Source organism: Elaeis guineensis, chromosome 5 (assembly GCF_000442705.2).
Source record: "Elaeis guineensis isolate ETL-2024a chromosome 5, EG11, whole genome shotgun sequence".
Taxonomy (NCBI): Eukaryota; Viridiplantae; Streptophyta; class Magnoliopsida; order Arecales; family Arecaceae; genus Elaeis; species Elaeis guineensis.
In genome coordinates, this window is record NC_025997.2 from 107,228,776 (window position 1) to 107,241,962 (window position 13,187).

The following is a 13,187-nucleotide window of genomic DNA, read 5'->3' on the forward strand; positions in this document are numbered from 1 at the left end:
TACCACCAAGTAACTGCGATCCACTGGAAGCATTCACATGACTATTGGCGTAAGTTGTTTCCTTCATACGAAATGATATGTTTTAGCTAACTCAAGAAATGAAAAGGTATGGAACATCTTCATGTCTGTTTAGCTTGAACCTGTACTCAAATTCCACTACTAAATGGATATTGGCTCCTCTTTATTAGAAAACTTGAAAGACCATACACGTTGCATATTCAGCTAAATACAAATTGTCTATCAGGTAGACAATGTGTTCTGGCAAACAGCCTGGAAAGACCCATTCCTTTCAAGCTATTTTAGGGCCTAGATAATATCTTTTGGATCATGGAATTAGCAGAATTTTCCCGATATGAGCACTGCTTTCCATTAGCCTGTGAGCTTCGGCTGCTTCAGACAGGGGAAAGGACTTGAAAACTACAGGCTTAACCTTTCCAGCTGCAATAGCTGGCCAGACATGCTTCTCTACCTCCCCAACAATCACTGCTTTATTTTCTGGGCTTCTGTTCCGCAGTCCAGCAGCTGCACACACATGATTATCAAATATTTCACCACAAAACAGATTAAGACAAACTCTCTACGTGACCAACATCAAACAACTCATCAGATTTCAAACCCCCCCAATACTTGGTGTTTTCATGATGGCAGGTAAGCTACACAAAATGGTTAAGCTTTTGCTGAGGTTCTGCTAACAAGTTCTTTGATGAGATGAAATGATCAGTATATATTTCACCATAAAATAGATTACAACATACTTTCCAGGAGACCAACATTAAACAACTTATCGGATATGCAAACCCCTAATAATTGGTGTTTTCATGAAGGCATATAAGCTACACAATATGGTTAAGCTTGTGTTTGAGGTTCTGCTAGCAAGTTATTGGATGAGATGAAATGATTAAAAGCTTTCATCCCTGAAAAAATGGGGAAGCTCCATGGCAGCCAGTCAAGTGCTTTAATTTTCAATGAAACAGATGCGGAACCAAAGAAAAGAAACAGCTCATCTCCTGGATATGGAAAATGGTCACCATGAATAATTCTGGATCTGACTCGAGAAAATTTTCCTACCAGTTAGTTTTAGTTTTGGGTTGCTTTATTATCTAAAGATTAGCATCCAAATTATCAAACTGGAAGCTATTAAACATAAACACATCATGGTCAGGTCATGTTATGGGAAGGAAGAAGCGAATAGTGAGTTTCACTTCCGCTAGTTTATCCCTGCATTAAGCGGTTCACAACTACTTACAGTGTCTTAGATGCAACCAGATGCCTCTAATAGCCAACTATACTTTATTAAAGCCCGCCCATGACAAGAAATTGCTACCAGTGAACTCTTTATTCGATAGAACCTTTCTTAGGAAAACAAGTTTATGCAGAATCAAGGAAGCAAGTGCAAAATAGAAAGGAAAAGAAAGACTGAAGACTTTCAACAAAAAGTTTGAGATATGCAATTTTAGTACCTTGAAGAGTAAGACGCTTAGCAAGCAAACATGAGAGATTCACTTGTGCGACAGTGCCTCCCTGGAAACCAATGATAAATATCCTCCCATCGATATTTAAGCTGTCAAGATTTCGCTGCAAGTATGGTGCACCAATGTTATCCAGTATAACATCAACACCTGTGTCACCATTACCTGGACTTAGATGACTGTGATTGCCATTAAGCCTGAGCATGATGAAGACAATAGAACATACCTTTTCCTGCTGTTTCTTCTTTCACACGTGCAACAAAATCTTCAGTCTTATAGTTGATGCAGACGTCAGCACCAAATTGCTTACAGGCAGCAAGTTTTTCTTCAGTGCCTAAGAAGTGAACAGAGTTCTACATATTAATCATGAATCCGATTAACATGGTATGCACAACAAGTCTATTTCTTTTTCCTATTAACATCACCAGACCTGCTGTGACGAACACCCGAATTCCAAGATGTTTGGCCATCTGGATAGCAAATGTGCCAATCCCACTAGATCCCCCATGAATCTGAAATTATTCAGTGTCAGGGATTTAAAAAGCCAAAGCAATGCATATTCATTTTAATTGCTTATATTGGAAATGTGATAAAAGGTCCGATTGGACAAACAAATAGCCTATCCTTGAGCTATCCCTCACATTATTGAAGAGCTGTGAGAAAATGCTGCAGAAAGATGAAGAAATTGATGGATCATGAGAACCGGTAGATCTCACATTGCCAAGGTATTTTGAATACCAGAATTTACCATTTTAGATGGATTGCATTAACCACCAAGACTCTGGAGTTCTCCCACCTTTCTCTGTTAATAACTGTCGCAATTTCAGTAGATATTTCATTCATAGAGTGATCAGGCACCCAAAGATGCCTGAAAGACATACTTTTTTTTTAAAAACAATTTAGAGTATAAGATATTATTTCTCTTATTATACTTTATAGTAATACATCTATAGATGTTCTGGTACAGTACAATTATCCAATTGCACTGATAAGAAGATACTAAAGTTGATCTGTTATATGAAAGCTGTAATATGTTGATATTATTTCACTGAAAAATCTCGTCACCTAATAAGTTTCCGGTATACTTGTGTCTCTACAAATTCCCTTTGAGAGTATTCAATATACCTTTTTGTTTGAGAAAAAGATGGAGGTGGCCCATCAAATTCATTTTATAGGGAACCATAATGACAACAGAACGAGAAAAGCAAAGGGCTTTTTACATGTATATCCTCTCAAACATTCAAATTTGCATAAATACCCTTTCAACAGTGATATCTGCATGTATACCCTCATAAAATACCTTTTTTTGCATATGTACCCATATCATCTAACACCGTTAAAAATTAACGGTTTAAAATTAAAATGTCTAAAATATCCTTATGGATAGATGTGTAAAAAGAAAAATTTATAAGGATATATATGTAAATAGCAATTTTATGAGGGTATTCATGCAAATTTGAATATTTAGAAGGGTATACATGCAACAAACTCTTAACATAAATATACTTCTCTTGGTTTGTTAATTCTTTCCTTATTCTAATAGAAAAAAATTAACATATACAACTAAAATAATAAATTTACTTAATTTATTAATTTATATAGATAAAATGATCTTTTTATCAAATGATAGATCAAAATTATTTTATCTAGAAATTAAACAGATCATAACCATCCATTTTTCCTCTAATGTATAATAATATGCTTCTAAGAACAATATCTGAATCTGATATTAGATGAATAGCTTGTGCATTTGCATAGAATGGACATAGTTATGAATTTGGATATTATGTAACAATAAGAATTTATAATCTTATTATATTTTGTTTTAAAAATTTTTATCGAAAATATCTTTGTGAAGTGTATAAGGTATATTATGTTATTATAAGATGGACATAATTGTCTTATCTTGCATAATATTAAAATATAATATAATATTTTAATATATAAAATATTATATAATATCATTATCGTATTGTTATATTATGTAATATGTTACTACCTTGTCGAGTAAGAGGGTCTGAATCCATCCAGATGAAATAGATAAAAATTAAACTAAAATTTTTTGCATGTATATCTTTCTAAACATACAAATTTGCATGAATACCCTCATAAAATTGCTATTTGTATATATACCCTTATAAATTTTCTTTTTGCATATCTACCTATAAGGATATTTTAGTCATTTAAATTTTAACCATTAATTTTTTAATAGCGTTAAATGATATAGATACATATGCAAAAAAAAAAAAGAAAACAGAAAGATATATATATAAAATAAGTATTTTATGGGGGTATACATACAAATATCAATTTTGAAAGGATATTCACGCAAATTTGAATGTTTAGAAGGGTATACACGCAGAAAACCCAAAAGCAAATGGGAAGTGAAAAAACATGCCATTGTCTCACTTGTGTAAAGCAGACTCCAGCTACAATAAACAAGAATCTCCAACCTTAAAAGTTGAATCCCATCCCTCACCTTACTCTTAGCTTGCCCAAATATAGTCCCAAATTTAAAACAACAATAGTTCAAGATTCTTGTATAGAACAGCCTCGAGTTCTCCAATGTTAAGATAAAAAAAACCAAGTTCACTCCTTTTCTGCCAATAGCATCACCAGACAAGCATATTATTCTCAAATGTTTTATTCACCTACTGCTCTCCAACCACATGGATAATGAAGAAGTAAAGATGAAATATGCATTGTACTGAGTTTCATGCTGAATAGACAAATATTATCTTACTCTTTCAGATGACTTTGGTAGTCGAAAACTACAAGAGGAACTATAGAGCACAGATGACAGGCATAGACATGGTCCTCATAATGTGGGGTATTAAGAGCTTGTTCCCTGGGAGTTCGCAATTAATAGAATGACCTGAACAAGATGTTATCTGTCCAAAATATCTAATTGCAATGGTAATAGGGATCGAGATAAAACAACACAACTTTTAAGTTCCCAAGCTATAAGCCTTTCATGTCATTGTAGATAAGCAATATTCATGACAGACTGATTAACACACACCACAAACAGTTTGTTAATATAAAAAGAGTTCAAAAAGTAAGAGATTTACCAGGAAAGACTCCCCTGGGGACAGCCTGCTCATCATGAACACGGTCGACCACACAGTGCATGCCACTTCAGGAAAGCTTGCAGCATCCCTCAAAGAAACACCTGGTGGGAGAGGAAGGACTTGCCCGGCCGGCACTGCCACCTTCTCCGCATACCCACCTCCACTCAGAAGAGCACAAACCTGAACAAGGTGACAATCCACGAACAAGGATCAAAGAATGAACAAATAAATAAGTACAGTTCAAGCTCAGAGCAAATCAATGAAATTTCATATTATGTAAAACTTTTGCAACCCAAGTACTGATCAAGAAGCAAGGCGTACAGTACGTGATCCATTTAAAAGAAATTTAAATACCCTGCAAAACCTAACTCTGATAGAAAACTTACAGCGAACTAACATTAACTCAGCTGCAAAAACCTAGGGTGAGCCTAATTGTTGAGCTTTCATACATTTTAAAACCGTGCTTTTGTCTTTTTTTTTTTTTTTTTTTTCTTTTGATAGGGGGGTCTCTAATCAAGAGGAAAGATCTAATCTGAGTGATTTCCTCTGCAAAATCGTAACTTTTTTTTTTTCACAAAAACGCTGCACATCCACACTGTTCGGACCCTAATTTTTCTTAAATATCCAACCTTTTTTTTGGAAAGAGACGAGGGGTGAATGGTGTAGTAGTAGTAGGTACCTGATCGCCGACCTTCCACCGGGTAACGTACTTGCCGACGGCGATGATGGTACCGGAGCACTCGAGGCCGGGGTAGGGGCTAGCACCTTTGGGCGGGGGGTAGGAGCCCTTGCGCTGAACGGTGTCGGCCCGGTTAAGGGCGGCGGCGGCGACCTCGATGAGGACCTCATCGTCGCCAACGGCGGGGTCGTCCACCTCCTGGGCCTGGAGGACCTCCGGGCTGCCGGGGCTGGTGATTACCACGGCCTTCATCGCGCTCTCGCCGGCTGTCGGAGCGATCGGGGCGACAGGCTGTTTGGATAAGTCAAGGGAATAGCGGTGTGAACTGTGAAATCCACCGCCGCTAATATAATACGATAGTGGGGTAGGGGGTGAAAATGGCAATTCCAAATGACAAATTTGTCACGGTTCGTTTTTTTTGGTAGAATTTGTCACAGTTCTACGACAATATATAGATACATGAGCTGAGAGAAAAGAAGGTGGAGAGGGACATAGGATTGCCGAGGTAGCCACGAACCTTGAGAATACACTTGGCCAAGAGAGTGAGTAAGGTGTCCCATGTTTTCTGCAGAGGTTTCTATCTCATGTTGGTGCTCATAACACTGATGCATGCGATCAGAAATTCTTGGTGTTGCTGTCAATCTCCCCATATGAGGTCGGACGCCGAGGTAGAATCACCACTGGACCTTCATCCGAACACCTACAAAATAAGTCCACACCAGAATGGTGTTCTCCGACGTAGACATCCGATGCTCAAGTCAGGAGATTGGAGACAAGAAGAGGAGAGAGTGAAAAGTCGATTGTATACTTTGGAGAGTCCTGGAGTCTTTAATTTATAGGAGAGGAGTTTGAAACGTATCCATTCCAAAGTTCTGGTGCTTTTCGAATTTGTCATATAAATAGATTCAAAGAAGGACTTTTCTTTTATGGGAGATTTAATCGCGAAGGAATCCTATCTTATTTGCACTTTTTCAATTGGAAGGATGGGCCTATTGGTGGAAGAAATAGATCGGCCATAACCGATCTAGTAGGTTATCCATACCGAAAAACTGGAGTCTATGGAGCGGATACTTGTCCTCTTGCTTGTCAAAGTAGGTCGACGAAATGAAGAAGGTCGTCCTTCGAGGTGAAACGGGATTAGATTGAAGAATAAAAATTGCTGCTAACTCGATAGGTCGTATTAGGTGATCACCATATCTATACTTTAGCCCAGCAAAAGCCATCTCCAGTAGCTCGGCTGTGAGTAGCTCGACGGTGATGAGGTTGTTTGGACTGAGGCTGAAGTACGGATCTATAACAGATGCCCCCCACGCTCAAGACTGAGCTGCTAATAAGTCGGTCAAAGAGAGTACCCAGTCCGAGGTCGAGGTTGATATAGTCGAGCTGTTTTTCATGGACATGTGTCGAAGATCGGTGCTCTAAAATGAATTGGCACTATATTTGGGCTGTTGATTCCTCAGACCCGTGGGAGCTCTGCCTTGACTAATTAGAGACCGCCACTTGTCGAACATCGATCGGGGGAGGTACATCGTCAGTAGATCGGAGTCGTCCTAGAGTTCTATAACTAGGACCACAGTAACTTCCTTTTCACCGCTTCTACTGTTCGGAGGGGGGAGCTCTGGCACTTTACAATTCTGCATACTTGCTCGGATTAAGCTGAGCTACCTCTGCTCATCGTCTTTCGTTTGCTCGGCCGCTTCATTCTTAGATCAGTTCCTTTCTCCTTAGCCATGAGTGAGTCTAGCTTGTCTCTTGACACCTGGAGCTTAGGTGATGGTTTTAGAAGTATGGGCCCCGAGATGTTGAGCTTGGGGAATGATGGCAAGAGTGTAGCCCCCGAGTCATTAAGCTCGAAAAATGACATTAGCAGCGCAGACCCTAAGTCTGACATTGCTTGTCCTTCGGATAGACCTGAAGTCCCGGACTTCGATCCATATAGAGTAGATTCCATCCTTACCCCCAAGGACCTGGAGATTATTAGGCTGAAATACCAAATACCAGTCGAGTTTAAACTGGAGGTTGCCATTCCAGGCGAAAGAATAGCTCTTCCTCGTGCAGGCTGAGTTGGTTTGTACGAGGAAGCTTTGAAGGCCGGAGTGCAGCTGTCTTTTCACTATCTCATAGTGGAATTTCTTAAATTATATAGAATAAGTTCTGTAGTATCACGCTGAACTCATGACGCCAGATTATAGGTTTCTTTGCTCATTGCCTTTTCCTTGGGGTCGAATCGACCTTCCATTTTCTTCGGAACTCATTCATACTAAAGGAACATCCTAAAGAGAACGAGTGGTGGTACATCTCTCTTCGATGGGGACACCGTCTCTCTCGAGATGCTCCTACTTCAGTGCATAACTGGAAGGAGCATTTCTTCTACGTCTCGATCGAGCAACCCTGAGACTTCAGCATATCATAGGGTAGACCTCATAGGTCGGCGGTCAGAGCTCCAATCTTGTTTGACGTCGATGAGGAGGTATTGAAGTAGATCTTCAGTCAGACTCTCCCTTCACTAACTCAATTTCTTACCGCGGATATCTTGTTCAGGGTTGGGTTAAGTCTAGCCGACCCGAAGAGTGAGTAGCTTTTCATGCATCTTTTTTAGCTCGACATATTTTTCATTTTTTTACTAACCTTGTATACTATGCAGAAATGAATGCCAGTGACCTTGAAGCTCTTCGTCAGATTGTGAAAAGAAAAAAGGTGAGCAGGGCTCCAACTCCCAAATGCGGCCGCACTGAGGCCATCCTTGCCCAGCCTGCTGCTGGGGGCTTCTCGGGGCCGAACAGTACCCCGAGGAGGGAGTCTTCGGCATCTACAAAGGTAGTGGTGTCGATACAATTTGCTGCACCAGGGGAACCTGCCCCTCGACCTTCTGTATCCTCATCACAGAGGAACTCAGGTAGACCCTGAATCTCTATGAAGATGTCATCGCATCTGACCGACGTACAGGTCAGGACTTCCCCTCCGATGGAAGTTCTATCAGACGCTGGCATCCCAGACACCCGGATAGGTGTCAATGACTATCAGGTTGCTCAGTCTCTTCTTTAGTCGATTCTCCTGTCGGTCGATGTCGAGGCCTTTAATTCTGAGGGTGGTGCCTTCCGAGTCCAAGACTCATATGATTTTGTACTTCAGATAAGTGGTGACCTCTTTATATTGCTCGATCATTATCAATCTCATTATTTATTACCAATCTTCTCACTCTCTTTTTTTCTTTTTTTTTATAGGTCGCCCATCATGTAGACCATTTTATCGAGGTGATGCGTGAAGCTCGGCGCATTTCGAAGGAAGCTGAAGAGAAGGTCGGCCAGGCCAGCAGGAGGGTGGATGACACCCAACTAGCAAAGCTTAAGGCCGAGGAAGAGGCTAGGTCACTGAGGGAGGAATTGAATCGACAAGAGTCCGAGCTTTCCAGAGCTCGAACTGAATGTGAAGCTCAACTGTTGGCCGAGAAGAAAAAATTTGAGGAGAAGCTGGACACCATCAAGACTACTACAGTCGAGGCCTTCAAATCCTCGATTGAACTCCATGACATCAAAGCAGAGTATGGCGTGGCCTCGTATACGTAGGGGGCCATCGACCTCAAAGAGAAGATCAAGAAGATGGCTCCCGATTTTGACCTCAATCTGTTAGATTCAGATGACAAGGAGGAAGAGGTCGGTGAGGTCGAAGATGAAGGCCTGCAGGTTGAGGATCTCTTCAACCCGGAGCAGGAAGGTCTAGCAGCTATGGAGGCGATCCAAGCTCCACCTTTGGCCGTCATCATCCTGTTTGATCGTGCTGAGGCTGACGAGCTTCATGCTCCAGAGAGAGCTTAAATTTTTCTCTTTTTGTATCTTATCTCGGGCATGTCAGAGCTTCATGTTCGGTTGGTTCATTTTGATGACCTCAGTATATACCGAGGTATTTTGTATCAGACCGACGAAAGTCTTGTAAAGAAAAAATTTCCTTTCATGAAAGTACTCTTTTTTTCTTCTTCAACTTGTCGAATGTTAAGCTCAGGGTCTGACAAATATCACAGGATATGCTTTAGTTGCAGATCATCTTCTTGATGACGAAGAGTCAGAAATGATTTTTTTTTAAGGTGACGGCTACTATAGCTTGGTGAGATAAAGGTTGGGGTGTGATCGCTTGGTCCTCAACCACAGTTACGAGGGGCATATATCAGTCCTCAGTCATGATTGTGGACCACATAAATATTTGCACGGAGAACACGTTCCATTCCTTGCCGAGGGGCGCATGTTTTGAAGATTGACATGGAGAACATGTTTCGCTCCTCAGTCATAGTCAAGGATCGTGCATTTTGGTGATTGGTTCTCCTCGACTGTTGTCAAGGATCACGTGTTTTGATGATTGGCATGGAGAACACGTTCCACTCCTCGACCATAGTCGAGGATCGCATGTTTTGGCGATTGGTATGGAGAACACATTCCACTCCTCAACCATAGTCAAGGATCGCATGTTTTGACGATTGGCATGAAGATGACGTTATCGCATATTTTGATGATTGGCATGGAGAAGACGTTCTGCTCCTCGATTGTAGTCGAGGATCGCATATTTTGATGATTGACATGGAGAACACGTTCCCCTCCTCAGCCATAGCAGAGGATCGCATGTTTTAGTGATTGACGTGGAGAACATGTTCTGCTCGATCTAGCCAAGGATCGCGTGTTTTGACGATTAGCAAGGAGAACATGGAAAACATATTCTATACTCCGTCCATGGATGAGGTGCATATTTTTCAAAAGAATACATAGTTCAATAAAATAAAAATAGTTTATTACTCGATTTAATAATAATGAAAACTATAATTCAAGGGTGGTAGATACGTAGATTGTTGGCATTCCAAGTCCTCAAGATTGGAGTTCCGTCCAGTCGACTGAGTCGATAAACTCTTAATCGAACTATCTCGGCAATGCGCTAAGGGCCCTCCCAATTTGGCACAAGCTTTAATCACTCTATTAGGCGAAAAACCTCAACTTGATGAAGAACTAACTGTCCTATCAAGAAGGACTTTTCTTTAACTTGGGAGTTGTAATACTGAACTATCCTTTGTTGATAATTAGCCATCTGCACCCGTGCTCGCTCCCGAGTTTCCTCCAGCATATCTAAATTTGCTCTTAATCCAAAAGAGTTGCTATCTACATCAAATTCTTCCATGCACAATGTTGGCAAGCTGATCTCTACTGGTATGACAGTTTCAGTGCCGAAGGCTAGCTTGAAAGGAGTTTCACCTGTTGGAAGTTACTGAGTCGTTCGATATGTCCAGAGCACATGGTATAGCTCTTCGACCTATAATCATTTTGCTTGGCCAAGTCTAGCTTTCAATCCTTGCAACAAGATTCTGTTGATCACCTCAGCTTCACCATTGCTCTAAAGATGAGCTACTAAGGTCAGCCTGTGGTTCATGCCCAGTCTATTGCAGAACCCTTTGAACTTCAGATTGTCAAACTGCCGTCCGTTGTTGGTGATAATTGCTCATGGCAATCCGAATCGACAGATAATCAACTTTCATACAAAGTCACATACCTTTGCTGAGGTGATAGTCACCAGTGCTTCTACTTCTACCCATTTGATGAAATAGTTGATCGTGACGAATAGGGATTTCTTCTGCACCGCTGCCATTGGAAAAGGTCCAAGGATGTCCATCCCCCATTGAGCAAACGACCATGGGGTTGTGATTGGAGCCAGAGGGGTTGAAGGTCGGTGCTGAATGTTTGAAAGTCCTCTAGCATTGATCGCACTTGTTTACCAAGTCGGCAGCATTCTTCTACATGGTTGGCCAGTAATACCCCTACCGTAGCACCTTATGAGCAAGAGCCTTGCCTCCTAAGTGATTACCATAGATTCTCTCATGAATTTCAAGTAAAGGTACTCAGCTTCTAACGGGCGAAGGCATCAGAGCAGAGGTAGAGTGAAAGACCTTTTATATAATCTTCCATCATAGATGAGATATTGAGGGGTGAGATATCTCAACTTCTTAGTCTCATCTTGATCAGCAGGCAACATCTCATCTTGCAAATAACGTAAGATGGGATCTATCCAGCTTGGCTCAGGGTTGGTTTGCATCACTTTAGGCTCCTCAATGCTCGACTTTTCAAGAGTTTTAAGATATGAGGTCCTTTTTAGGTCGACCGTACCTACTGTTGCTAATTTTGAATGTAGGTCGGTTCACACATTTTCTATCCTCGATATCTGTACGATATTCATGGTAATAAAGTTGGAGGCAAGATCTTTGACTTTCTATAGGTACTTCATCATGTTCGGCTCTTGAGTTTCATATTTGTCCTGCACTTGAACGACGATGAGCTGTGAGTCGCTATGAACTTTGAGGTGGTTCACCCCTAGGTCCTTTGCCATCCTCAATTCAGTCACCAATGCTTTGTATTCGACTTGATTATTAGAGGTGGGGAACTCAAAGTGTAGGGCATATTCTATGACTACTCCATCTAGGCTGGTTAAAATCAACCCAGCTCTCGAGCCTGTGGTGTTCGAGGAGTCATCTACATGGAGAACCTAATATTCGTTAGTTGATAAAACCACTTCTTCAGCATTCTACTCCTCATCTGGGATGGTGCATTCCAGAATGAAATCAGCTAATGCCTAAGCTTTGATGGACTATCGTAGTAGGTATTTAATGTCGAACTCACCTAGCTTGATGGCTCACTTGGCTAATCGCCCTGAGGTCTCCGATCGATGGAGTATCGATCTGATGGGTTGATCGATAAGGACGGCAATGATATGAGCTTGGAAGTATGGCCATAATTTTTTAGATGATATCATGAGAGCATAGGCCATCTTCTCAAGTTTATGTACCTGATCTCGACATCATGGAGCATCCGGCTAACGTAGTAGATTGGCTTTTGCACCTTGACTTTCTGGCAAATGAGGATGGAGCTAATTACGAAGGTGAAAATAGCAAGATATAAGTACAATACTTCTTTGGATTCTGGCTTGTTGAAGAGTGGAGGTGAGTCGAGGTATTTCGTTAGGTCGTCAAATGCAACTTGACACTCTTCCGACCATCAAAAGTTCTTCACCTGTTTGAGAGCTTTAAAGAAGGGCAGACTTCTTTCGATCGACCTTGAGAGAAATCTATTCAAGGCGGCAATCCTCCCAGTCAGGCACTGCATTTCTTTAATCATCCTTGGCGGCTTCATTTTTCAAAGAGCTTGAATTTTTTTTGAATTTGCCTCGATTCTCCATTGAGACACCATGAAGTCGAAGAATTTACTGGAGGTGACATCGAATACGCACTTGTTGGGGTTGAACTTCATTCAAAATTGCTGTAGTACCGCAAACGACTCTTCAAAGTTGGCAATGTGATGCTCAGTAATCTGACTTTTGACCAGCATATCATCAACATATACTTTCATATTTTTATCGATCTGCTTCTTAAAGATCTTGTTAACGAGTAGTTGATAAGTTGCCCCCTTATTCTAAAGGCTGAATGGCATGAACCTATAGCAAAAAAGACCTCGATCAATAACAAAAGAGATTTTCTCCTCATCCTTAGAGGCCTTTCGGACTTGATTAGATCCAATGAATGCATTCATAAATGATAGGAGGTGATGTCCTGAAGTCACATCCATCAGCTAATCAATGCGGGGCAACATATAACTATCCTTTGGGCACATCTTGTTGAGGTCAGTGTAGTCAATGCATGCATGCCGCTTCCCATTGGCTTTAGGGACTAGGACGATGTTGGCCAACCATTCTAGGTAATACACTTCTCACACGAACCCCACTTTCAAGGGTTTGTCCATCTCTTCCTATATGGCCTTCTATCAATCAGGAGCAAAACTATATTTTTTTTGCCCAACCAGGCGATGCTTTGGATCCACATTGAGCTGATGGACCACTACCTCTGGATCTATGCTAGGTATATTTAAGGCCGTCCAAGTGAATACATCAGCATTGGCTTGTAGGAAGGAGATGAGGTGCTGACGTTCCTCTTCACATAAATTTGAG

General features: G+C 41.0%; 2 protein-coding genes across 2 annotated transcripts; both read right to left on the reverse strand.

The window, feature by feature from the left end:
- Window positions 1-157: 157 nt before the first annotated feature.
- Window positions 158-5,551, reverse strand: LOC105045416 (uncharacterized). The gene is made up of 6 exons (XM_010923685.4): window positions 5,220-5,551; window positions 4,541-4,720; window positions 1,900-1,981; window positions 1,696-1,803; window positions 1,461-1,619; window positions 158-522 (listed from the first exon to the last, which is right to left on the reverse strand). Exons 1-6 carry the CDS (start codon window positions 5,469-5,471, stop codon window positions 326-328), a joined length of 978 nt encoding a protein of 325 aa, XP_010921987.1. The 5' UTR covers window positions 5,472-5,551; the 3' UTR covers window positions 158-325.
- A 4,618-nt stretch (window positions 5,552-10,169) lies between these two features.
- On the reverse strand, window positions 10,170-10,872 carry LOC140858019 (uncharacterized). Its single transcript, XM_073257444.1, has 2 exons — window positions 10,746-10,872; window positions 10,170-10,450 (listed from the first exon to the last, which is right to left on the reverse strand). The coding sequence occupies exons 1-2, from the start codon at window positions 10,870-10,872 to the stop codon at window positions 10,170-10,172; spliced, it is 408 nt and encodes a 135-aa protein (XP_073113545.1).
- Window positions 10,873-13,187: the final 2,315 nt, after the last annotated feature.